Source organism: Oncorhynchus kisutch, linkage group LG1 (genome assembly GCF_002021735.2).
Source record: "Oncorhynchus kisutch isolate 150728-3 linkage group LG1, Okis_V2, whole genome shotgun sequence".
In the NCBI taxonomy this organism is placed as follows: domain Eukaryota; kingdom Metazoa; phylum Chordata; class Actinopteri; order Salmoniformes; family Salmonidae; genus Oncorhynchus; species Oncorhynchus kisutch.
Window position 1 is genome coordinate 46414529 of NC_034174.2, and position 24707 is coordinate 46439235.

The 24707-nt window shown below is 44.2% G+C and overlaps 1 protein-coding gene across 4 annotated transcripts in view; it reads right to left on the reverse strand.

Moving 5' to 3' along the window:
• Positions 1 to 24707, reverse strand: part of LOC109892681 (voltage-dependent L-type calcium channel subunit alpha-1D) — a 125666-nt gene that overhangs the window by 46281 nt on the left and 54678 nt on the right. For all 4 annotated transcript variants that reach the window (XM_031834027.1, XM_031834044.1, XM_031834037.1 and 1 more), the window contains 5 exons: positions 15973 to 16145; positions 12226 to 12313; positions 12001 to 12027; positions 11309 to 11469; positions 8780 to 9005 (listed from right to left, as the gene is read on the reverse strand). In XM_031834027.1, coding sequence (XP_031689887.1) covers positions 8780 to 9005; positions 11309 to 11469; positions 12001 to 12027; positions 12226 to 12313; positions 15973 to 16145 — 675 coding nt within the window. The remainder of the gene's footprint in view (positions 1 to 8779; positions 9006 to 11308; positions 11470 to 12000; positions 12028 to 12225; positions 12314 to 15972; positions 16146 to 24707) is intronic.

Sequence of the window (24707 nt, forward strand, 5' to 3'; positions counted from 1 at the left end):
TTTATGAAAGTATTTAGGCTTGCCAACACACACACACAACATGCGCACACATGCATACTGACGTCACACACACACACTCACCACATACGCTGCTGCTACTGCTCAGTCTACTATCTATCCTGCTGCCTAGTCAATCTACAGTGCCTTATTCCACATTTTGCTGTGTTAGAGCCCGAATTCAGAATGGATCACAATAACTCATTAATGATGAATTGAAAAAAACATGTTTTTAGACATTTTTGCACATGAATTGAACACGAAATACAGAAATATCTAATTTACATAAGTATTCACACCCCTGAGTCAATACATTGTAGAAGCAACTTTGGCAGCGATTACAGATGTGAGTCTTTCTGGGTCACTAAGAACGTTCCACAGCTGGATTGTGCAACATTTGCCCGTTGTTCTTTTCAAAATTCTTCAAGCTCGTGCCAAATTGGGTTGTTGATCATTCCTAGACAGCCATTTTCAGGTTTTGCCATCGGTTTTCCCCGGTCTTTGTGGTTGAATCTGTGTTTGAAATTCACTGCTCAACTGAGGGACCTTACAGATAATTGTATGTGTGGGGTACAGAGATGAGTGTGTCATTGAAAAATCCTTTTAAAGACTATTATTTCACAGAGTAAGCCCATGCAACTTATTATGTGACTAGTGAAGCAAATGTTTACTCCTGAACTTATTGAGGCTTGCCATAACAAACTGGCGGAAAACTTATCGATTCAATATATTTAATATTTTCATGTTTTACTAACTGGTACAAATTTCGAAAAACATAATTAGACTTTTAAATTATGGGGTACTGTATGTAGGCCAGTGACCAAAAATCGAAATTGAATCAATTTTATATTCAGACTGTAACACAATTTTTTGGGAGTGAAGAAATGTGAATAATTTCTGAAGGTACTCCCTGTACATAGCCATGTTATTGACCGGTACTCCCTGTACATAGCCATGTTATTACCTGGTACTCACTGTATATAGCCATGTTATTACCTGGTACTCCCTGTATATAGCCATGTTATTACCTGGTACTCCCTGGATATAGCCATGTTATTACCTGGTACTCCCTGTACAGAGACATGTTATTACCTGGTACTCCCTGTACAGAGCCATGTTATTACCTGGTACTCCCTGGATATAGCCATGTTATTTCCTGGTACTCCCTGTATATAGCCATGTTATTAACTGGTACTCCCTGTAAATAGCCATGTTATTACCCGGTACTCCCTGTATATAGCCATGTTATTACCTGGTACTCCCTGTATATAGCCATGTTATTACCTGATACTCCCAAGATATAGCCATGTTATTACCTGGTACTCCCTGTACAGAGCCATGTTATTACCTGGTACTCCCTGGATATAGCCATGTTGTTACCTGGTACTCCCTGTATATAGCCATGTTATTACCCGGTAGTCCCTGGATATAGCCATGTTATTACCCAGTACTCACTGTACATAGCCATGTTATTACCTGGTATTCCCTGTACAGAGCCATGTTATTACCTGGTACTCCCTGGATGTAACCATGTTATTACCCGGTACTCCCTGTAAAAAGCCATGTTATTACCGGTACTCCCTGGATATAGCCATGTTATTACCCGGCACTACCTGTATATAGCCATGTTATTACCTGGTACTCCCTGGATGTAACCATGTTATTACCCGGTACTCCCTGTAAATAGCCATGTTATTACCGGTACTTCCTGTATATAGCCATGTTACTACCCGGTACTACCTATATATAGCCATGTTATTACCTGGTACTCCCTGTATATAGCCATGTTATTACCCGGTACTACCTGTATATAGCCATGTTATTACCCGGTACTCCCTGGATATAGCCATGTTATTACTCGGTACTACCTGGATATAGCCAGTTATTACCCGGTACTCCCTGGATATAGCCATGTTATTACCCGGTACTCCCTGTATATAGCCATGTTATTACCCGTTACTCCCTGTATATAGTAATGTTATTACCTGGTATTCCCTGTATATAGCCATGTTATTGCCTGGTACTCCCTGTATATAGCCATGTTATTGCCTGGTACTCCCTGGATATAGCCATGTTATTACCCGGTACTACCTGTATATAGCCATGTTATTACCCGGTACTCCCTGTATATAGCCATGTTATTACCCGTTACTCCCTGTATATAGTAAAGTTATTACCTGGTATTCCCTGTATATAGCATGTTATTGCCTGGTACTCCCTGTATATAGCCATGTTATTGCCTGGAACTCCCTGTATATAGCCATGTTATTACCCAGTACTCCCTGTATATAGCCATGTTGTTACCTGGTACTCCCTGTATATAGCCATGTTATTGCCTGGAACTACCTGTATATAGCCATGTTATTACCAGGTATTCCCTGTATATAGCCATGTTATTACCCGGTACTCCCTGTATATAACCATGTTATTACCTGGTACTCCCTGTAAATAGCTATGTTATTACCTGGAACTCCCTGTATATAGCCATGTTATTACCTGGTACTCCCTGTACAGAGCCATGTTATTACCTGGTACTCCCTGTACAGAGCCATGTTATTACCTGGTACTCCCTGGATATAGCCATGTTATTACCTGGAACTCCCTGTATATAGCCATGTTATTAACTGGTACTCCCTGTAAATAGCCATGTTATTACCCGGTACTCCCTGTAAATAGCCATGTTATTACCCGGTACTCCCTGTATATAGCCATGTTATTACCTGGTACTCCCTGTATATAGCCATGTTATTACCTGGTACTCCCTGGATATAGCCATGTTATTACCTGGTATTCCCTGTACAGAGCCATGTTATTACCTGGTACTCCCTGGATATAGCCATGTTATTAACTGGTACTCCATGTACATAGCCATGTTATTACCTGGTATTCCCTGTATATAGCCATGTTACTCCTGGTACTCCCTGGATGTAACCATGTTATTACCCGGTACTCCCTGTAAATAGCCATGTTATTACCGGTACTCCCTGGATATTGCCATGTTATTACCCGGCACTACCTGTATATAGCCATGTTATTACCTGGTACTCCCTGGATGTAACCATGTTATTACCCGGTACTCCCTGTAAATAGCCATGTTATTACCGGTACTCCCTGTATATAGCCATGTTATTACCCGGTACTACCTGTATATAGCCATGTTATTACCTGGTACTCCCTGTATATAGCCATGTTATTACCCGGTACTACCTGTATATAGCCATGTTATTACCCGGTACTCCCTGGATATAGCCATGTTATTACCCGGTACTACCTGTAAATAGCCATGTTATTACCCGGTACTCCCTGGATATAGCCATGTTATTACCTGGTACTCCCTGGATATAGCCATGTTGTTACCTGGTACTCCCTGTATATAGCCATGTTATTACCCGGTAGTCCCTGGATATAGCCATGTTATTACCTGGTACTCCCTGTACATAGCCATGTTATTACCTGGTATTCCCTGTACAGAGCCATGTTATTACCCGGTACTCCCTGTAAATAGCCATGTTATTACCGGTACTCCCTGGATATAGCCATGTTATTACCCGGCACTACCTGTATATAGCCATGTTATTACCTGGTACTCCCTGGATGTAACCATGTTATTACCCGGTACTCCCTGTAAATAGCCATGTTATTACCGGTACTCCCTGGATATAGCCATGTTATTACCCGACACTACCTGTATATAGCCATGTTATTACCCGGTACTACCTGTATATAGCCATGTTATTACCCGGTACTCCCTGGATATAGCCATGTTATTACCCGGTACTACCTGTATATAGCCATGTTATTACCCGGTACTCCCTGGATATAGCCATGTTATTACCCGGTACTACCTGTATATAGCCATGTTATTACCCGGTACTACCTGTATATAGCCATGTTATTACCCGGTACTCCCTGGATATAGCCATGTTATTACCCGGTACTACCTGTATATAGCCATGTTATTACCCGGTACTCCCTGGATATAGCCATGTTGTTACCTGGTACTCCCTGTACATAGACATGTTATTACCTGGTACTCCCTGTACATAGCCATGTTATTACCTGGCATTCCCTGTACAGAGCCATGTTATTACCCGGTACTCCCTGTAAATAGCCATGTTATTACCGGTACTCCCTGGATATAGCCATGTTATTACCCGGCACTACCTGTATATAGCCATGTTATTACCTGGTACTCCCTGGATGTAACCATATTATTACCCGGTACTCCCTGTAAATAGCCATGTTATTACCGGTACTCCCAGTATATAGCCATGTTATTACCCGGCACTACCTGTATATAGCCATGTTATTACCTGGTACTCCCTGTATATAGCCATGTTATTACCCGGTACTACCTGTATATAGCCATGTTATTACCCGGTACTACCTGTATATAGCCATGTTATTACCCGGTACTCCCTGGATATAGCCATGTTATTACCCGGTACTACCTGTATATAGCCATGTTATTACCCGGTACTCCCTGGATATAGCCATGTTATTACCCGGTACTCCCTGGATATAGCCATGTTATTACCCGGTACTACCTGTATATAGCCATGTTATTACCCGGTACTCCCTGGATATAGCCATGTTATTACCCGGTACTACCTGTAAATAGCCATGTTATTACCCGGTACTCCCTGGATATAGCCATGTTATTACCCGGTACTACCTGTAAATAGCCATGTTATTACCCGGTACTCCCTGGATATAGCCATGTTGTTACCTGGTACTCCCTGTACATAGACATGTTATTACCTGGTATTCCCTGGATATAGCCATGTTATTACCTGGTACTCCCTGTACATAGCCATGTTATTACCTGGCATTCCCTGTACAGAGCCATGTTATTACCCGGTACTCCCTGTAAATAGCCATGTTATTACCGGTACTCCCTGGATATAGCCATGTTATTACCCGGCACTACCTGTATATAGCCATGTTATTACCTGGTACTCCCTGGATGTAACCATGTTATTACCCGGTACTCCCTGTAAATAGCCATGTTATTACCGGTACTCCCAGTATATAGCCATGTTATTACCCGGCACTACCTGTATATAGCCATGTTATTACCTGGTACTCCCTGTATATAGCCATGTTATTACCCGGTACTACCTGTATATAGCCATGTTATTACCCGGTACTCCCTGGATATAGCCATGTTATTACCCGGTACTACCTGTATATAGCCATGTTATTACCCGGTACTCCCTGGATATAGCCATGTTATTACCCGGTACTCCCTGGATATAGCCATGTTATTACCCGGTACTCCCTGGATATAGCCATGTTATTACCCGGTACTACCTGTATATAGCCATGTTATTACCCGGTACTCCCTGGATATAGCCATGTTATTACCCGGTACTACCTGTATATAGCCATGTTATTACCCGGTACTGCCTGTATATAGCCATGTTATTACCCGGTACTCCCTGTATATAGCAATGTTATTACCTGGTACTCCCTGTATATAGCCATGTTATTGCCTGGTACTCCCTGTATATAGCCATGTTATTACCCGGTACTCCCTGTATATAACCATGTTATTACCTGGTACTCCCTGTAAATCGCCATGTTATTGCATGGAACTCCCTGTATATAGCCATGTTATTACCTGGTACTCCCTGTATATAGCCATGTTGTTACCTGGTACTCCCTGTATATAGCCATGTTATTACCCGGTAATCCCTGTATATAGCCATATTATTACCCAGTACTCCCTGTATATAGCTATGTTATTACCCGGTACTCCGTGTATATAGCCATGTTATTGCCTGGTACTCCCTGTACATAGCCATGTTATTACCTCGAACTCCCTGTATATAGCCATGTTATTACCCAGTACTCCCTGTATATAGCCATGTTATTACCTGGTACTCCATGTATATAGCCATGTTATTACCCGGTAATCCCTGTATATAGCCATGTTATTACCTGGTACTCCCTGGATGTAACCATGTTATTACCCGGTACTCCCTGTAAATAGCCATGTTATTACCGGTACTCCCAGTATATAGCCATGTTATTACCCGGCACTACCTGTATATAGCCATGTTATTACCTGGTACTCCCTGTATATAGGAATGTTATTACCCGGTACTACCTGTATATAGCCATGTTATTACCCGGTACTCCCTGGATATAGCCATGTTATTACCCGGTACTACCTGTATATAGCCATGTTATTACCCGGTACTCCCTGGATATAGCCATGTTATTACCCGGTACTCCCTGGATATAGCCATGTTATTACCCGGTACTCCCTGGATATAGCCATGTTATTACCCGGTACTACCTGTATATAGCCATGTTATTACCCGGTACTCCCTGGATATAGCCATGTTATTACCCGGTACTACCTGTATATAGCCATGTTATTACCCGGTACTGCCTGTATATAGCCATGTTATTACCCGGTACTCCCTGTATATAGTAATGTTATTACCTGGTACTCCCTGTATATAGCCATGTTATTGCCTGGTACTCCCTGTATATAGCCATGTTATTACCCGGTACTCCCTGTATATAACCATGTTATTACCTGGTACTCCCTGTAAATCGCCATGTTATTGAATGGAACTCCCTGTATATAGCCATGTTATTACCTGGTACTCCCTGTATATAGCCATGTTGTTACCTGGTACTCCCTGTATATAGCCATGTTATTACCCGGTAATCCCTGTATATAGCCATATTATTACCCAGTACTCCCTGTATATAGCTATGTTATTACCCGGTACTCCGTGTATATAGCCATGTTATTGCCTGGTACTCCCTGTACATAGCCATGTTATTACCTCGAACTCCCTGTATATAGCCATGTTATTACCCAGTACTCCCTGTATATAGCCATGTTATTACCTGGTACTCCATGTATATAGCCATGTTATTACCCGGTAATCCCTGTATATAGCCATATTATTACCCAGTACTCCCTGTATATAGCTATGTTATTACCCGGTACTCCGTGTATATAGCCATGTTATTGTCCGGTACTCCATGTATATAGCCATGTTATTGCCCGGTACTCCATGTATATAGCCATGTTATTACCCGTTACTCCCTGTATATAGTAATGTTATTACCTGGTATTCCCTGTATATAGCATGTTATTTCCCGGTACTCCATGTATATAGCCATGCTATTGCCCGGTACTCCCTGTACATAGCCATGTTATTGTCTGGTACTCCCGGTATATAGCCATGTTATTGCCTGGTACTCCCTGTATATAGCCATGTTATTGTCCGGTACTCCATGTATATAGCCATGCTATTACCCGGTACTCCCTGTACATAGCCATGTTATTGTCTGGTACTCCCTGTACCAGACAATATTGCACCATGTTATTTTTACTCTTTATTGTTATTAGTAATTCACTGACTCAACCACTATTACAGGGGCTGAGTCACTGGCTTACTGGTGCTCTTCCAAGCCGTCCCTAGGAGGGGTGCATCACTTCAGTGGGTTGAGTCACTGACGTGATCTTCCTCTCCGGGTTGGTGTCCCCCCTTGGGTTGTGCCTTGGCGGAGGTCTTTGTGGGCTATACTCGGGCCTTGTCTCAGGATGGTAAGTTGGTGGTTGAAGATATCCCTCTAGTGGTGTGGGGGCTGTGCATTTGCAAAGTGGGTGGGGTTATATCCTGCCTGTTTGGCCCTGTCTGCGTGTATCGTCGGACGGGGCCACAGTGTTTCCTGACCCCTCATGTCTCAGCCTCCAGTATTTATGCTGCAGTAGTTTATGTGTCGGGGGGCTAGGGTCAGTCTGTTATATCTGGAGTATTTCTCCTGTCTTATCCGGTGTCTTGTGTGAATTTAAGTATGCTCTGTCTCTCTTTCTTTCTCTCTTTCTTTCTCTCTTTCTTTCTCTCTCTCTCTCTCTCTCTCTCTCTCTCTCTCTCTCTCTCTCTCTCTCTCAGAGGACCTGAGCCCTAGGACCATGCCTCAGGACTACCTGGCCTGATGACTCCTTGCTGGCCCCAGTCCACCTGGCCGTTCTGCTGCTTCAGTTTCAACTGTTCTGCCTGCGGCTATGGAACCCTGACCTGTTCACCGGATGTGCTACTTGTCCCAGACCTGCTGTTTTCAACTCTCTAGAGACAGGAGGAGCGGTAGAGATACTCTGAATGATCGGCTATGAAAAGCCAACTGACATTTTCTCCTGAGGTGCTGACCTGTTGCACCCTCTCGACAACCACTGTGATTACTATTATTTGATCCTGCTGGTCATCTATGAACATTTGAACATCTTGGCCATGTTCTGTTATAATCTCCACCCGGCACAGCCAGAAGAGGTCTGGCCACCCCTCATAGCCTGGTTCCTCTCTAGGTTTCTTCCTAGGTTCCGGCCTTTCTAGGGAGTTGTTCCTAGCCACCGTGCTTCTACACCTGCATTGCTTGCTGTTTGGGGTTTTAGGCTGGGTTTCTGTACAGCACTTTGTGACATCAGCTGATGTAAGAAGGGCTTTAAATAATACATTTGATTGATTGATATTTATTCCTTGTGTCACTATTTCTATGTTTATTTTCTCTTTCTCTTTATTCTGCATTGTTGGAAAAGGACTCGTAAGTAAGCATTTCACTGTTAGTCTACACCTGTTGTTTACGAAGCATGTGATGAAAGCATTGATCCGGGGTGAAGTTTCCCCTCGGTATAGATCTATGATCAGCTTCCCCTCCTCCAATCCTTACCTTAACCATTAGTGGGTGAGCAAAGCTGACCCAAGATCAGCGCCTAGGGACAACTTCACCCTACTCCACATGACAGTGGTCTCACCGTGTGACCTTGAAGATCCTGAGCAAGCGGACACAGCGGAACACGGAGATGCCCAGAGGAGACATGATGGCCAGCTCAACCAGGATGGTCTCGGTGATGCCTCCACACACCACGAAGCAGTCAAATCGGTTGAACAGGGACACAAAGTAGGCCTGCAGGCCCAGACTGTACATCTTGGTCATCATCTCACACGTAAACATGCCCAGCAGAACCTTGTTTGCCACGTCTGGAAACACGCAGGGCAGAGGGAGGTGTCAGTCAATATAACACATGAACAGTATTACAAATATCAGAGATACTATAGTTAGGGACAGGAGTTTTTCCTTTCCACCTGACCTGGCAGTGGTAGCCAGTGTGCAGTGTAGTGTACTAACCCTGTACTTGTATGACCCAGTCAGGCTGGTTGTAGTGTACTAACCCTGTACTTGTGTAACCCAGTCAGGCTGGTTGTAGAGTACTAACCCTGTACGTGTGTAACACAGTCAGACTGGTTGTAGTGTACTAACCCTGTACATGTGTAACCACAGTCAGGCTGGTTGTAGTGTACTAACCCTGTACGTGTGTAACCCAGTCAGGCTGGTTGTAGAGTACTAACCCTGTACGTGTATAGCCCAGTCAGGCTGGTTGTAGTGTATTAACCCTGTACATGTATAGCCCAGTCAGGCTGGTTGTAGTGTACTAACCCTGTACGTGTGTAGCCCAGTCAGGCTGGTTGTAGTGTACTAACCCTGTACGTGTATAGCCCAGTCAGGCTGGTTGTAGTGTACTAACCCTGTACTTGTGTAACCCAGTCAGGCTGGTTGTAGTGTACTAACCCTGTACGTGTGTAACCCAGTCAGGCTGGTTGTAGTGTACTAACCCTGTACGTGTGTAACCCAGTCAGGCTGGTTGTAGTGTACTAACCCTGTACTTGTGTAACCCAGTCAGGCTGGTTGTAGTGTACTAACCCTGTACGTGTGTAACCCAGTCAGGCTGGTTGTAGTGTACTAACCCTGTACTTGTGTAACCCAGTCAGGCTGGTTGTAGTGTATTAACCCTGTACGTGTATAGCCCAGTCAGGCTGGTTGTAGTGTACTAACCCTGTACTTGTGTAACCCAGTCAGGCTGGTTGTAGTGTACTAACCCTGTACGTGTGTAACCCAGTCAGGCTGGTTGTAGTGTACTAACCCTGTACTTGTGTAACCCAGTCAGGCTGGTTGTAGTGTACTAACCCTGTACTTGTGTAACCCAGTCAGGCTGGTTGTAGTGTACTAACCCTGTACTTGTATAGCCCAGTCAGGCTGGTTGTAGTGTACTAACCCTGTACTTGTGTAACCCAGTCAGGCTGGTTGTAATGTACTAACCCTGTACTTGTGTGAGCCAGTCAGGCTGGTTGTAGTGTACTAACCCTGTACTTGTGTAACCCAGTCAGGCTGGTTGTAGTGTACTAACCCTGTACGTGTGTAACCCAGTCAGGCTGGTTGTAGTGTACTAACCCTGTACGTGTGTAACCCAGTCAGGCTGGTTGTAGTGTACTAACCCTGTACTTGTGTAACCCAGTCAGGCTGGTTGTAGTGTACTAACCCTGTACGTGTGTAACCCAGTCAGGCTGGTTGTAGTGTACTAACCCTGTACTTGTGTAACCCAGTCAGGCTGGTTGTAGTGTATTAACCCTGTACATGTATAGCCCAGTCAGGCTGGTTGTAGTGTACTAACCCTGTACTTGTGTAACCCAGTCAGGCTGGTTGTAGTGTACTAACCCTGTACGTGTGTAACCCAGTCAGGCTGGTTGTAGTGTACTAACCCTGTACTTGTGTACCCAGTCAGGCTGGTTGTAGTGTACTAACCCTGTACTTGTGTAACCCAGTCAGGCTGGTTGTAGTGTACTAACCCTGTACTTGTATAGCCCAGTCAGGCTGGTTGTAGTGTACTAACCCTGTACTTGTGTAACCCAGTCAGGCTGGTTGTAGTGTACTAACCCTGTACTTGTGTAACCCAGTCAGGCTGGTTGTAGTGTATTAACCCTGTACTTGTGTGAGCCAGTCAGGCTGGTTGTAGTGTACTAACCCTGTACTTGTGTGAGCCAGTCGGCTGGTTGTAGTGTACTAACCCTGTACTTGTGTAACCCAGTCAGGCTGGTTGTAGTGTACTAACCCTGTACGTGTGTAACCCAGTCAGGATGGTTGTAGTGTACTAACCCTGTACTTGTGTAACCCAGTCAGGCTGGTTGTAGTGTACTAACCCTGTACGTGTGTAACCCAGTCAGGCTGGTTGTAGTGTACTAACCCTGTACTTGTGTAACCCAGTCAGGCTGGTTGTAGTGTACTAACCCTGTACTTGTGTAACCCAGTCAGGCTGGTTGTAGTGTACTAACCCTGTACGTGTGTAACCCAGTCAGGATGGTTGTAGTGTACTAACCCTGTACTTGTGTAACCCAGTCAGGCTGGTTGTAGTGTACTAACCCTGTACGTGTGTAACCCAGTCAGGCTGGTTGTAGTGTACTAACCCTGTACTTGTGTAACCCAGTCAGGCTGGTTGTAGTGTACTAACCCTGTACTTGTGTGAGCCAGTCAGGCTGGTTGTAGTGCTCGGAGGAGATGGTGAGCGTGTTGAGAAACACTAGGATGATCACCAGCCAATAGAAAGGCACCGATTTCACCGCCACCCGGCACTTTCTGCGGCAGAACCTGTTCCAGCGACGCCAGCGCCGACTGTGAGACAGGGAGTGATGTCAGCAAAAGGAGACGAGTAGGGGCAGACCGGGGAGGTTTTCATTGAAGAAAGGGGGGGCGGGTCGATGGTTAGAGGGGGGTTAGGACATACTGTATAGAAAGTTGGGGTTTAGGCAGGAACTGTCTTCAAATAATATCTGAAGAAAACTTAGGAAAGAGAAGTCAATGAACTTTGGGAGAGGGAGAGAACCGCATAGCATGCAGTATACATCACAAAGTGTAAAAAACGCTGCATAAGGCTCCAGCTCCTCCAGTTCCCCCCGATGCCCAAGATTACATGCTGACTTGTTTAAAGGGTAGGTGGAGTTGATTTATTACCTGCTGACTCATTAAAGCAGACTCCAGAGATCAGAACAGCACATACAGCAGAGAAACCAAAGCGAGCTTCCACGTATATACGGAAATAACAGACTGACTGACTTCATGCAGAGAAATGTACGTTTCACTGAACAGACCGCCGCTGCATGCATCGAGCAAGGACACATGCGAGGCGAGGCGGTTTTCACTGACCTGAACTTTGACTTAGAAATTTTTTGACTGGAAAAAAATTGAGACGTTTATATTAACATCGGTTCAGCTTGCTGACTGCAGGATATTCATGAATTTAGTACAAAGCCACATGTCCCATGTACCATCTTTATGACTGAACAGGAGTGGTCTTAGAATGAATCAAACAAAGGTGTATTATTGAATCTCGTTTTATACCAGCGGTTATACCAGCGGGGGGGTTCTCACCAAAAAGGTCCGCAGCACGGTGTCTTCACCTCATCCTCGGCCACGTTCTCTGTGTTCACCGACTCCGTCTCACTGGCTGGTATACTCACTGTGGCAGCAAGCAGAGTGCCAGAGTGAATCATACACACACAACCTCACATGACACACCGTACATGTCTCACACACACACACACACACACACCAAACAGTACGCAGTCGCACCCTAGGTACCACAGCTGTGGTGTGTCAAACACATCCCCGAGAAAATAAACCTCCTTCGTCAACAAATTCCTCAACAAAAGAAAGAACGGTCAAATTACTCCAGTCCTTTCTAAGAAATCCCTGTTTGTTTAAAAAAACAAAACAATGACACATTCAGTTTCAAAGGACGATACCTCCCAAAACCAAATCCATGAGCATCAGAATGACAATAGACCGTCTCTAAAGTGGGTACAGTAGGTAGAAAAATAAGAAAGAATGAAACATCTGAATATCTTTTCATTAACTAACTAACTTATCTAAAATAGTTACTGGTATGGTCATTGTAATCATCACTATGACTTAACGTGCGGCGTTAGAGACAGAAGGAATTTAGCAGTATCGACTTTGTTATTATGTTTGTCAATTAGCCGTGGCAAAATGCATAGATTTGTAGGAAATTAGCTTAAAAACTGCAAAAATGTTTCTCAGTTACAAGGAGAAATGTGTAGAATTGCAGGAAATACTCAAAAAAAAGACAAACGTTTCTCTTCACCGGACCGTGCCTGTTGCCACGCCCCCTTGCCACACCCACCACCTAAGCCCATTTCTGATCCAGCGCTACAAATTTCACGCACGCACTGCTGCTTAGTTTGTCTGAAAGCGTTCTCTTTGAATTTTGAGTGCTCCGGCAGCTCTCTCTCTGTCTCTCTCTCTCTCTCTCTCTCTCATAATCTGAATGCTGTTGGATGTAGGGATCTGGGTTTAATCCCGTTTGCCAATTCACACGGAGCCCTTAGCCTAGCTGCTTTAAACTGGGCTGTGCACAGAGAGGGGCGAGAGGGAATGAAGTTGAGTAGCTGGCATCAACTGGGGAAGTATGTATTACTATTCTGATCCCTGGTGCTCCTCATCTGAGTCTGGACTCATTCAGTCAGAAGCAGCAGGAGAGGCTTTATCAAACACTCGGTGCAAATAAGGTATTTCCGTGTTTTTTATTTGTAATAAATTAGCACACATTTCTAAAAACCTGTTTTCGCTTTGTCGTTATGGGGTATTGTGTGTAGATTGATGAGGGATTTAAAAAAAACATTTTTATCCATTTTAGAATAAGGCTGTAACGGAACGAAATGTGGGAAAAGGGGAAGGGGTCTGAATACTTTCCGAAGGCTCTGTATACAAAAGGAAAAGCTCGATCAAAAAGACAGGGATTCTCAAACAGAAGGGTCAATCACAATAGCAAAGCACAAGCAGGGGGATGAGGCTGCACACATTACTATATACACAAACACACCAGCTTTCACACACAATTGCAGGCTCACACACACACACACACTTACTTTTTCAATGTGGAAGGGAAAACCAGGGGATTTACCATGAGTGTCGGAGGACTGGCTGAACCACCCAAACCTGCTTCCTTTCTTCTTCTCTGTGAGGTCAGCCAGAGTCACCCCTTCATGTGTAAAGCATGCAAGCCCATGCATTCAGACAGCAGCGCGCCACACGGCACAGCAGAGAAACATGGGGGCGAGAATAGGCCTCTATCAAGACGAGATAGAGCAGCACAGTGACAATTCACCACAACAACAGTAACAACAACAACAACATCAAAGGTAACAACAACAACAGTAACAACAACAGCATCAACAACAGCAACAGTACAGCTGGCAACAGCGACACTGACTGACAACACCAGCACCACTGACACTGACACCAGTAGGATGGACTGTAGTAGACACTGAAGAGGAGCAGAAGAGGAAGACGGGCAGCTGTTAGTCACATGGCAGGAAGCTAGTGTCTGCAGGCCGGGGGAGGGGGGGTACAGTACAGTACAATACAGATCAGTAGCACTACAGTCTATAGTATACGAACATGCTGAAATGCAAATGAATAGCATTTCACATGCACATGTTAGCATACAGTCTCTCGTGTCATGGCCCCAGACCCGGTGACAGCCACAGAAAAGTCAGCATGATACCTTTCACATGGTTGGCATCGCCAAGAGGATCCATGTTATTATAACCCCTGACCTTCAGCCCAGTGCCAAGCATTCCCAGCACTAGAAGGCAAGCTTCTAAGACTTACTGAAGTTCCTACTACTACCATACCTCCTATCACATTACTATCCAGGCGGTGTTTCTGTTGACGGTGTGTGGATGGAGGCCGTGGTGCTAATTCTGATGGTAAACGCTAGAATGATCAGACTTTACTACGCCTTATTTTCCCGTACGTGAACATATTTGAATATACTTGGCTGTATTTATTTTTTTGGACGATCATTTACTATACCTTACTTTACTGAACTTGGTTTAAAGGTTCAAAGACGAAATCCGGTCATTGACTCCAGACTAATTTGGGGCGAAAAGGAGAAACGGACAAGTAAAACAAGTATTTGGAAGCTTGGCAAAGATGTTTGACTAAAATCTCCCTGGTTGGTAAACAGGAGCGGAACTGGGACCGTGTACTGAAGCTCTGCGGTGTGGAGAGAGAGTACAGGAGAGCTACAGCTCTAAAGATACACAGCGGAAGAGGTGTGGTTCAACTGTAAAGATACACAGTGAAAGAGGTGTGGTTCAACTGTAAAGATACACAGCGGAAGAGATGTGGTTCAACTGTAAAGATACAAAGCGGAAGAGGTGTGGTTCAACTGTAAAGATACACAGCGAAAGAGGTGTGGTTCAACTGTAAAGATACACAGCGAAAGAGGTGTGGTTCAACTGTAAAGATACAAAGCGGAAGAGGTGTGGTTCAACTGTAAAGATACACAGCGAAAGAGGTGTGGTTCAACTGTAAAGATGTACAGTAAAAGAGGTGTGGTTCAACTCTAAAGATACACAGTGAAAGAGGTGTGGTTCAACTCTAAAGCTTGGCACGTTTTAGGGGAAAGGGGGGGGGGGGGTGAGAGCGATGTAGTAGTGTAGTGCTGCCCACTGGTTGATAGGGAGGGGTGGAGAGAGATACTGAAGATAGCTGTATGAATGGGTAGTAGCAGTTTCGCTGTGTCTGCTCTGCATCATGTACTGCTTATATAAAGAGGATTTTGGATTGCGGTCTTTTATCTGCTAGAGTAATGTGATGTATCCCTGTTCTCCCCCCTCAGCCTAACTCAACTGGTACACAGAGAGCTCTGCACCCATCGCTAAGGTGTGAACTGAGGAAGGCTATGATAATAGAGCATGCAAGTGTGTGTGCGCGCGAGTGTGAGTGCGCAATATTTTAGTGTGTGTGTGTGTGTGTGTGGATTTAACAGTAACCCTGAACACAGAATTACAGTATGTGGTCAATTAGGGCGACTGGACTGGGAAATACCAGATATTCACACTGGAAACCTTCAGTAGCTCCTCAACATGATGCTGCTCATACTGTGGACTCTCTCAGTCTTCTGTTGTACACAGGTACACTCACTGGCAGCTCTCGCACTGTGTGTGTTTTAGGCTAGTGTGCGTGTGTCAAATCAAATACATTTTTAGTCGTCTCGTGCACATATTCGTGTGCGCATTCGCGATTGCACACGTTCATGCGCGTTTTAGGGAAGCGCAGGTCCGCGCGCGTGCGTCGTAGGGTGCTTACGGTTGCGTTTGCCCTCCTCGTAGCCCTCCTCGTCCTCGTTCTCTGGATCGATGTCCTCGGCCTGAGTGATCCAGTCCAGGTAGCCCTTGAGGTCCTCATCCAGCTGTTGCTTCTCTCTCAGTTTCTGAAAGTCTCCACGAGCCTTGGCCTTCTCTCTCTCCTTGGAGAACTCTCTGCGGGAACACGCAGAACACACACAACACACACACAGTTACACACACGGTAGAGTACGCATGCGCACAAAATCACACACAAAACACACACTCGGACTGAATAACGGTTCATTTCACACAATGCCTCGCCTAACACAATTTGTATACAGACTATTGTACAGTTAGTTCTAGGGGTGAACATTAAATTATTATTTTTTATTTTTTATGGGATAGTTTACCGTCTAAAACCAGCCCAAATATTTTTTACTCCCTTGTTATACCAAAATCTGGGGAAAAAAGATAAATGTATTACAAGTAATGAGTAATGGGGTATACTGCTTCATTTCATTTCCTTTTTGTGATCCGCGTCTTTTAACCAATGTATGTTAAAATAAGTAATTTAGATCCAATAATAAAAACAGATTAACAGTTCTACGACTCAACATCAAGAATCAACAATGTGCCTGCCTTGCCTTGACACAAAATGCTGAGCTTTTTACAATTATAGTTCAGGGCTCTACGCTGATATTTTTTACAAGGAGTAGGCTACATGATGTGTTTCTAAGTAGAAATGTAGAAGCACACAAATACATCTAGGATTACAATGACTAAAAGTTCGTGAATAAACGTTTTGGGGAATGATCCATGCCAGGGCCGGCCCTCCCATTAGGCAAGATGAGGCGGCTGCCTATGGCGGCACTTGAATTTGGGGCGGCATTTTGACAATTGTGTTGTCGAACCAGGCCCTAGCCACACCTCCAAACAATGCCGGGGAAGACCCTACTATCTTGGCCCCAGACTCAGATTCGTTGCTCCCTGTCCCCGATGACAGTGGTGGTGCTGCTGCTAAATTCGGCTCCCAGACAAAAATCATAAGATCCCGGTGAGTGGCCAAAATATACGAATGGAACTTTACAGGATATGTTAGTGCAGGCTGGGCCACATCAGGATAAGGAGGGGCTAAGAGATGAGGAGAGATGAGGGGCTAAGAAAGTGGCCCACTACAAAAGGAGGATGGCGAACGGAGAGAGAGTGGAGAGACCATGGCTTGTGTCACGCCCTGACCTTAGAGCTTTTTATGTCTCTATTTTGGTTTGGCCAGGGTGTGATTTGGGTGGGCATTCTATGTTCATTTTTCAATGTTTTGTATTTCTTTGTTTTGGCCGGGTATGGTTCTCAATCAGGGACAGCTGTCTAACCATACTTAGGTAGCCTTTTCCCACCTGTGTATTGTGGGTTGTTTTCTGTTTTGTGTCTGCACCTGACAGAACTGTTTCGTTTCGTTCTATTTTGTCTCAGTGTTCAGGTTAAATAAATGATCATGAACATGTACCACGCTGCACTTTGGTCCACTCCGTCTTCATGCAACGACGAGCGTTACAGCTTGTCTATTCCAAGCAAAACAATGCAGCCGTCTGTTTTTTTCTGCAAACTTTTTTCACACGAGCGCAAATCTGCGCTGGTCAGGGATGGAACCAGGGACTGGAAGAATCTGTGCCACCCTCCTCAGCTCGCATGAGAAGTCGCATGACCACCTAGATAGTTTGCAGAGGTGGAAGGTGCGGGATATCAGGTTGGTGGCCAAGCAAACTATTGATGCCCAAGCCCCAAACGGGCTATTGACGGAGAGACTCTCCACTGGCAGCAGGTGCTGCAGAGGCTCATAGCCCTGATAAGCGTAACGGCCACCAAAGAACATTGTGTTACGCGGGACCACCGACAGGCTGAACGAGCCAAATAATGGGAAACTTCTGAAGTTTGTGGAAATGCTGGGTATCTTTGATGGAATCATGAAGGAGAGTGTAAGGAGAATACAGTCCAAAGAAACACATGTGCACTACCTCGGGTAAAATAATCCAGAATGAAATCATTGGCATGCTGGCTGTTAAGGGAATTTTTATCAATGATGACTAATTATGTATACATTTCAATCAGGACTGACTAATCAGAATACTATTATGTTACTGTATATGTACTAATCCGAATACTAATATGTTACTGCATATGTACTAATCAGAATACTATTCTGTATGTGTATGAGTTTTCTTTCTTGATCCCAGTACTGAATATAATGTGTGTGAATGTGGTCAAGAGTTTAGAACAATGACTGTCTGTTCCTTGGTAGAAATGAATTAACTATATCTCCAGACTGACTAGAATGCTTATCTACACTGGCTGACCTTGGCTCTAGGCGAGGAGGGAAGGCTTGAGAACTATAGAGCCTTTCTACCAGTGTCAAGAAGAGATGGAACATTTAGAAAACGCTGACGTCATTTTCAGTTTATAACCTGTGGTAAAATGTGTAAGGAGCAGTACTCTCGTAAATAAAGGCTGCTATTTGACTTTAAGACCGGGCTCTGTCTATTTCTATAAAATAAGGGCCATACAAATTCTTATGAATTGACAGAGTGTTTAATTTTAATTGGGAATTAAAACAGAGGAATTAAATTCCTTTAATACTGGCACAATAGATCCAGCCGACAGTGTGTAATGCGCACCAGACAAGAGCAAAACAGAGCAGATGACCACGGTGGTGCGGTTTCTTTCAACAGGGGATGATGGGGCAGTGCGCACAAGTGAGCACTTCCTGGAGTTTAGTGGACTGCTTTACGCAAGGGGGGGTGGGAGTTGCTCACCTCAAAACGGCAGAAACATGACGTCTCCATCACGGACGTGAGAGGTTCACGGATATGACAACGGGGCGAATATGCGAGGGAGGCACAGCAGCATTCAAAAGAGAGCGCAGGATGTCAATCCGAGGGCCTTGTTTTGTGCCATGCAGTGCGCACTTGCTGAACCTGGTTCTCTCTGATGCAGCATCGTGTTGTTTGGAGGCGGCTGAGATTTTTAACACCATCCAAGAGATTTATACATTTTTTATCTGGATCTACACACCGCTGGGACGTGCTGAAAGAGCAGGTAAAAGATAGACTCACAGTGAGACCTCTCAGCACCACGAGATGGGAGAGCTGGGTGGAGGCAGTGAAACCTGTGCGTTACCAACTCGGGGAGATTTATGATGCCCTGTTGTCGATCGCCACTGACACCAAGCTCACAGACAGCTGTGGTGCTAAAACAAGTTTGGAGGCAAACAGCATTGCCGCCAAGATGAACAATTTTGGCTTCATGTGCCAGTGGTCATTTGGTATGACATCTTGTTCGAAGTGAACATCACCAGTAAGAGTTTCCTGGCAGTGAGTTTTAACCTTTCACTAGTAGTGGCTCAACTGAACTCAACCAGGGCTGGTGCATTAGCAAGCGCAAAATAGTTGGGTATTGAGCCCTGTTTCACAGTGCAGCCCACGGTCCGTCCCAGGAAGAAAAGGTATCTGTTTCGCTACGAGGGTGAGGACGAGCCTGTGACTGAGCCTGTGACCTCAGCAGAAATTTAAAGTACATTTCTTTAATCAGATTCTTGATTCTGCTATCCAGTCCATCAACGAGCTCTTTACGCAGCTTTGAAGAGCACAGCAGTGTTTTCAGCATCCGGTACAACATACCCACCATCTAGGACATGGACACTGCAGCGCTTACCAGGGACTGCGCAACACTGGAGAGGACCCTTACGTACAGGGATTCCAGAGACATCGAAGCAAATTATCTGTGTAATGAGCTCAAAGTCTTGAGCAGGAGACTGGACAGTGAGGCACAATCACTCGACGTACATATCCAGACACCAAATGGCCTTTTTTGTATCCCAATGCCTTTGTTGCCCTGAGAGTTCTTCTCACAGTCCCTGTGACAGTGGCAAGTGGAGTGCACATTCTCCAAGCTCAGACGCATCAAAAACTACCTGCGCTCTACTATGAATCAAGAGAGACACTCAATGGACTCGCCGCCATATCAATTGAGCACGAGTTGTCTTACGAAATCAACCTCCAACAAGCATGTACGCACATGCTTTTGCTGCCAGGAAAGCCAGGCGTCTTTGTCTTTGAACGAAAGGTAAGTGTTGATCATACATTCGCATTAATTTGTAAGATTACTCAATTATCTATCGCCCGTTTACTTTGTATTCTTTAGATTTAAATAGACTGCATCCTAATCTCTCTCTCTCTCTCTCTCCCCTCTTTGTTCCTCTCTGTCTCTCTCAGACAATTTGATTTCAGGACCATGGACAGCAACAGAGAGAACACATCACTGACTGCAATGCAGCACACCAGCAGAGGAAAGAGGCCACTCTAAGTGGAGACGAAATAAATACATTCTGAAACCGATGTTGTACAATCAACTTCAACATGTAAATAAACTAAATTTACGGGCATAAATAATCATCGAATTACATACATAATTGGAACCTATTTCTTCCCATTCCAAAAAATACATGATAAGCCTACCTGTTTGACAGACACAATTATTCTATCCATAGATACTGTCGCATGCACAGATTAAATACCCTCTGTGTCTGGGAAGGGCTTGGTGTGTTTGGTTAAAACCAGGGATTGAATTGAGTGAGGGTATCACATACCCTTTGTTAAAGAAAAGGACAAAAAGGGTATCTATTGTTAGCTTTATATTTTGAAATAAATACATAAAACATATCCAGGTTATATTAAGTTTTCTGTAATAATGCTTAACTTGGTGATGCCTTGTGGTAGAAACAAGCGCAAAAATGCCCGCGAACGACGTGACTCCAATGCATATGGGGATATATTGATTCCTCTCTATGACAATCTGAAGCTGAGCTGTAGCCTATAATATTCGAGGGGATGAAACAAATGTACTTTGCTATTCTGTCCCTATTCATTTGAGCTTTTCTCTTCCGGAAGAGAGAAGATGTTTCGTTAATCCCAGGCACCTCTTCGGGAAGCACTTCTGTTGCTGGGTTATACAACATTTTTCGGCGTCGGCAGAGCCTCTGTCTGTGTGGAAAGGTATCTTTTGAAAGTGACATGCTTAGATTTTGTAAGGATGTCTAAAATATTATTATTTGCCAACAGCGTTGCAAAGAAGACACTCTGGTTTGACATTGAGAAATATGGTAAAAATGGCTATTTCTCTGTCCATTGTCTCGCCTAGGGAGGCAGAACATCCAGGGCCGGCCCTGATCCATGCTCAATCAAGCACAATCATTAGGTGAGACAAAGATATGTGTGGGCCGTTACCGTGGTTACTTGGGCACTTGCTTGTCTGTGATGAAAGAAACTGCGATGTCTTCCTAGCAGCAGATAGTTGCAGCAAAACTCAAAAATTTGATGAAGAAAAAAACAACAACCTAGCAAATGAAATCATATCGCATGTGAACAAAACTATGTAACTGGCCAAGAAACATGATCGCAAAGTCACACTTGAGTAACTTTTCTTGTCAAATCCACCAACATCTACATGTGGGTTTTGGATTCAAAAAAGTCTCCCTAATGCTGTGTGACCATCCGCCAACGTGGCTGGTGAAAGATCCATTGTTACCTGCCAATGACCAAATCTACCCGCATTTGGCGAGTGTTCATTTCCAAACCTTGGAACATAACCGAAAACCAATGTAATCACAAATAGGAAAAAATATATTTTTTAAAACTAGGATTGGCCAATATATGAATAAATCGTGACGTTTGACTTTGCCGATATATAGTTAAGTGCCATGCGATATATAGTTAAGTGCCATGCGATATACAGTGCCTTGCGAAAGTATTCGGCCCCCTTGAACTTTGCGACCTTTTGCCACATTTCAGGCTTCAAACATAAAGATATAAAACTGTATTTTTTTGTGAAGAATCAACAACAAGTGGGACACAATCATGAAGTGGAACGACATTTATTGGATATTTCAAACTTTTTTAACAAATCAAAAACTTAAAAATTGGGCGTGCAAAATTATTCAGCCCCTTTACTTTCAGTGCAGCAAACTCTCTCCAGAAGTTCAGTGAGGATCTCTGAATGATCCAATGTTGACCTAAATGACTAATGATGATAAATACAATCCACCTGTGTGTAATCAAGTCTCCGTATAAATGCACCTGCACTGTGATAGTCTCAGAGGTCCGTTAAAAGCGCAGAGAGCATCATGAAGAACAAGGAACACACCAGGCAGGTCCGAGATACTGTTGTGAAGAAGTTTAAAGCCGGATTTGGATACAAAAAGATTTCCCAAGCTTTAAACATCCCAAGGAGCACTGTGCAAGCGATACTATTGAAATGGAAGGAGTATCAGACCACTGCAAATCTACCAAGACCTGGCCGTCCCTCTAAACTTTCAGCTCATACAAGGAGAAGACTGATCAGAGATGCAGCCAAGAGGCCCATGATCACTCTGGATGAACTGCAGAGATCTACAGCTGAGGTGGGAGACTCTGTCCATAGGACAACAATCAGTCGTATATTGCACAAATCTGGCCTTTATGGAAGAGTGGCAAGAAGAAAGCCATTTCTTAAAGATATCCATAAAAAGTGTTGTTTAAAGTTTGCCACAAGCCACCTGGGAGACACACCAAACATGTGGAAGAAGGTGCTCTGGTCAGATGAAACCAAAATTGAACTTTTTGGCAACAATGCTAAACGTTATGTTTGGCGTAAAAGCAACACAGCTCATCACCCTGAACACACCATCTCCACTGTCAAACATGGTGGTGGCAGCATCATGGTTTGGGCCTGCTTTTCTTCAGCAGGGACAGGGAAGATGGTTAAAATTGATGGGAAGATGGATGGAGCCAAATACAGGACCATTCTGGAAGAAAAAGACCTGAGACTGGGACGGAGATTTGTCTTCCAACAAGACAATGATCCAAAACATAAAGCAAAATCTACAATGGAATGGTTCAAAAATAAACATATCCAGGTGTTAGAATGGCCAAGTCAAAGTCCAGACCTGAATCCAATCGAGAATCTGTGGAAAGAACTGAAAACTGCTGTTCACAAATGCTCTCCATCCAACCTCACTGAGCTCGAGCTGTTTTGCAAGGAGGAATGGGAAAAAATGTCAGTCTCTCGATGTGCAAAACTGATAGAGACATACCCCAAGCGACTTACAGCTGTAATCGCAGCAAAAGGTGGCGCTACAAAGTATTAACTTAAGGGGGCTGAATAATTTTGCACGCCCAATCCGTTTTTGATTTGTTAAAAAAGTTTGAAATATCCAATAAATGTCGTTCCACTTCATGATTGTGTCCCACTTGTTGTTGATTCTTCACAAAAAAATACAGTTTTATATCTTTATGTTTGAAGCCTGAAATGTGGCAAAAGGTCGCAAAGTTCAAGGGGGCAGAATACTTTCGCAAGGCACTGTATCATGATGTGCAAGACAATACTCAACTTGAACTTTACAAATATAAATGCAGCAGTTTAATCAGTTAGGTTGTATCAATATTAACATTTTAATAGCTTAGCAGACTCTCTTATCTAGAGCAATTAGGATTAACTGCCTTGCTCAAGGGCACATCGGCAGGTTTTTCCTAGTAGTCAGCTCAGGGATTCAAACCAGTGACCTTTCGGTTACTGGCCCAATGATCTTAAACACTAGGCTACCTGCCACCCTCAATCAATATGCTGAATATGTTGAAGCCATACTAAGATTATTTAATGAGAATGTGACTATAATATAGTAAATATGCAAAAAACTATGCAGAGTCTGGAATAATCTAGTCATTAACGGTGCAAAACTATTATATCATACTGGCAGCTGGCAAGTGTCTTCACTGACATGTTCAACCTATCCCTGCCCCGGTCTGTAATACCAACTTGTTTCAACCAGACCACCATAGTTCCCCTGCCCAAAAACACCATGGTAACAGGCCTCACATCTATAGCCATGAAATCCTTTGGAAAGGCTGGTCATGGCTCACATCAACACCATCATCCCAGACACCTAGGTCCCACTCAAATTTGCATACCAGCCCAACAGATGAGGCAATCTCTAGCGATAGGTAACAATGTTTTGTTGTCAATGTTTTGTTGTCGTGTTCCGAGGGTCCCTGTTCAGAGGGACGGAAGCACTACTGTTAGATTGACATGGGCCCTCAAATCCTCAAAAAGTTCAACAGCTGCACCATTGAGAGCATCTTGACTGGCTGCATCACCGCTTGGTACGGCAATGGCAAGGCACCCGACCGCATGGAGCTACAGAGGGTGGTGAGTACGACCCAGTACATCACTGGGGCCCAGCTCCCAGTTGTCCCGAACCTCTATGCCAGGCGGTGTCAGAGGAAGGCCCAAAAAATGCCACCAAAGGCATAGACTGTTCTCTCTGCTACCACATGGCAAGCGGTGCCAGTTCACCAAGTCTGGAACCAACAGGACCCTGAACAGCTTCTACCCCCAAGCCATAAGACTGCTAAACAATACCGCTAAACAGATAACCAAATGGCTACCAGGACTACCTGCATTGACCCTTTTTTGCACAACTATTATTTATCCTGTTGCCTTGTCACTTTACCCCTACCTATACGTGCCTAGCTACCTCAATCACACTATACGTGCTTTTTTTGTCACATAAACTGAAATTAGACTAAATGCATAGCGATTTCTGCACAGAGCTGCTTTAACTCTGCATTGTTGGAAAAGGACCTGTACGTAAGCATTTGTTTCACTGTTAGTCTACGCCTGTTGTTTACGACGCATTTGACAAATAAAACATATACTATCGCGATAGTT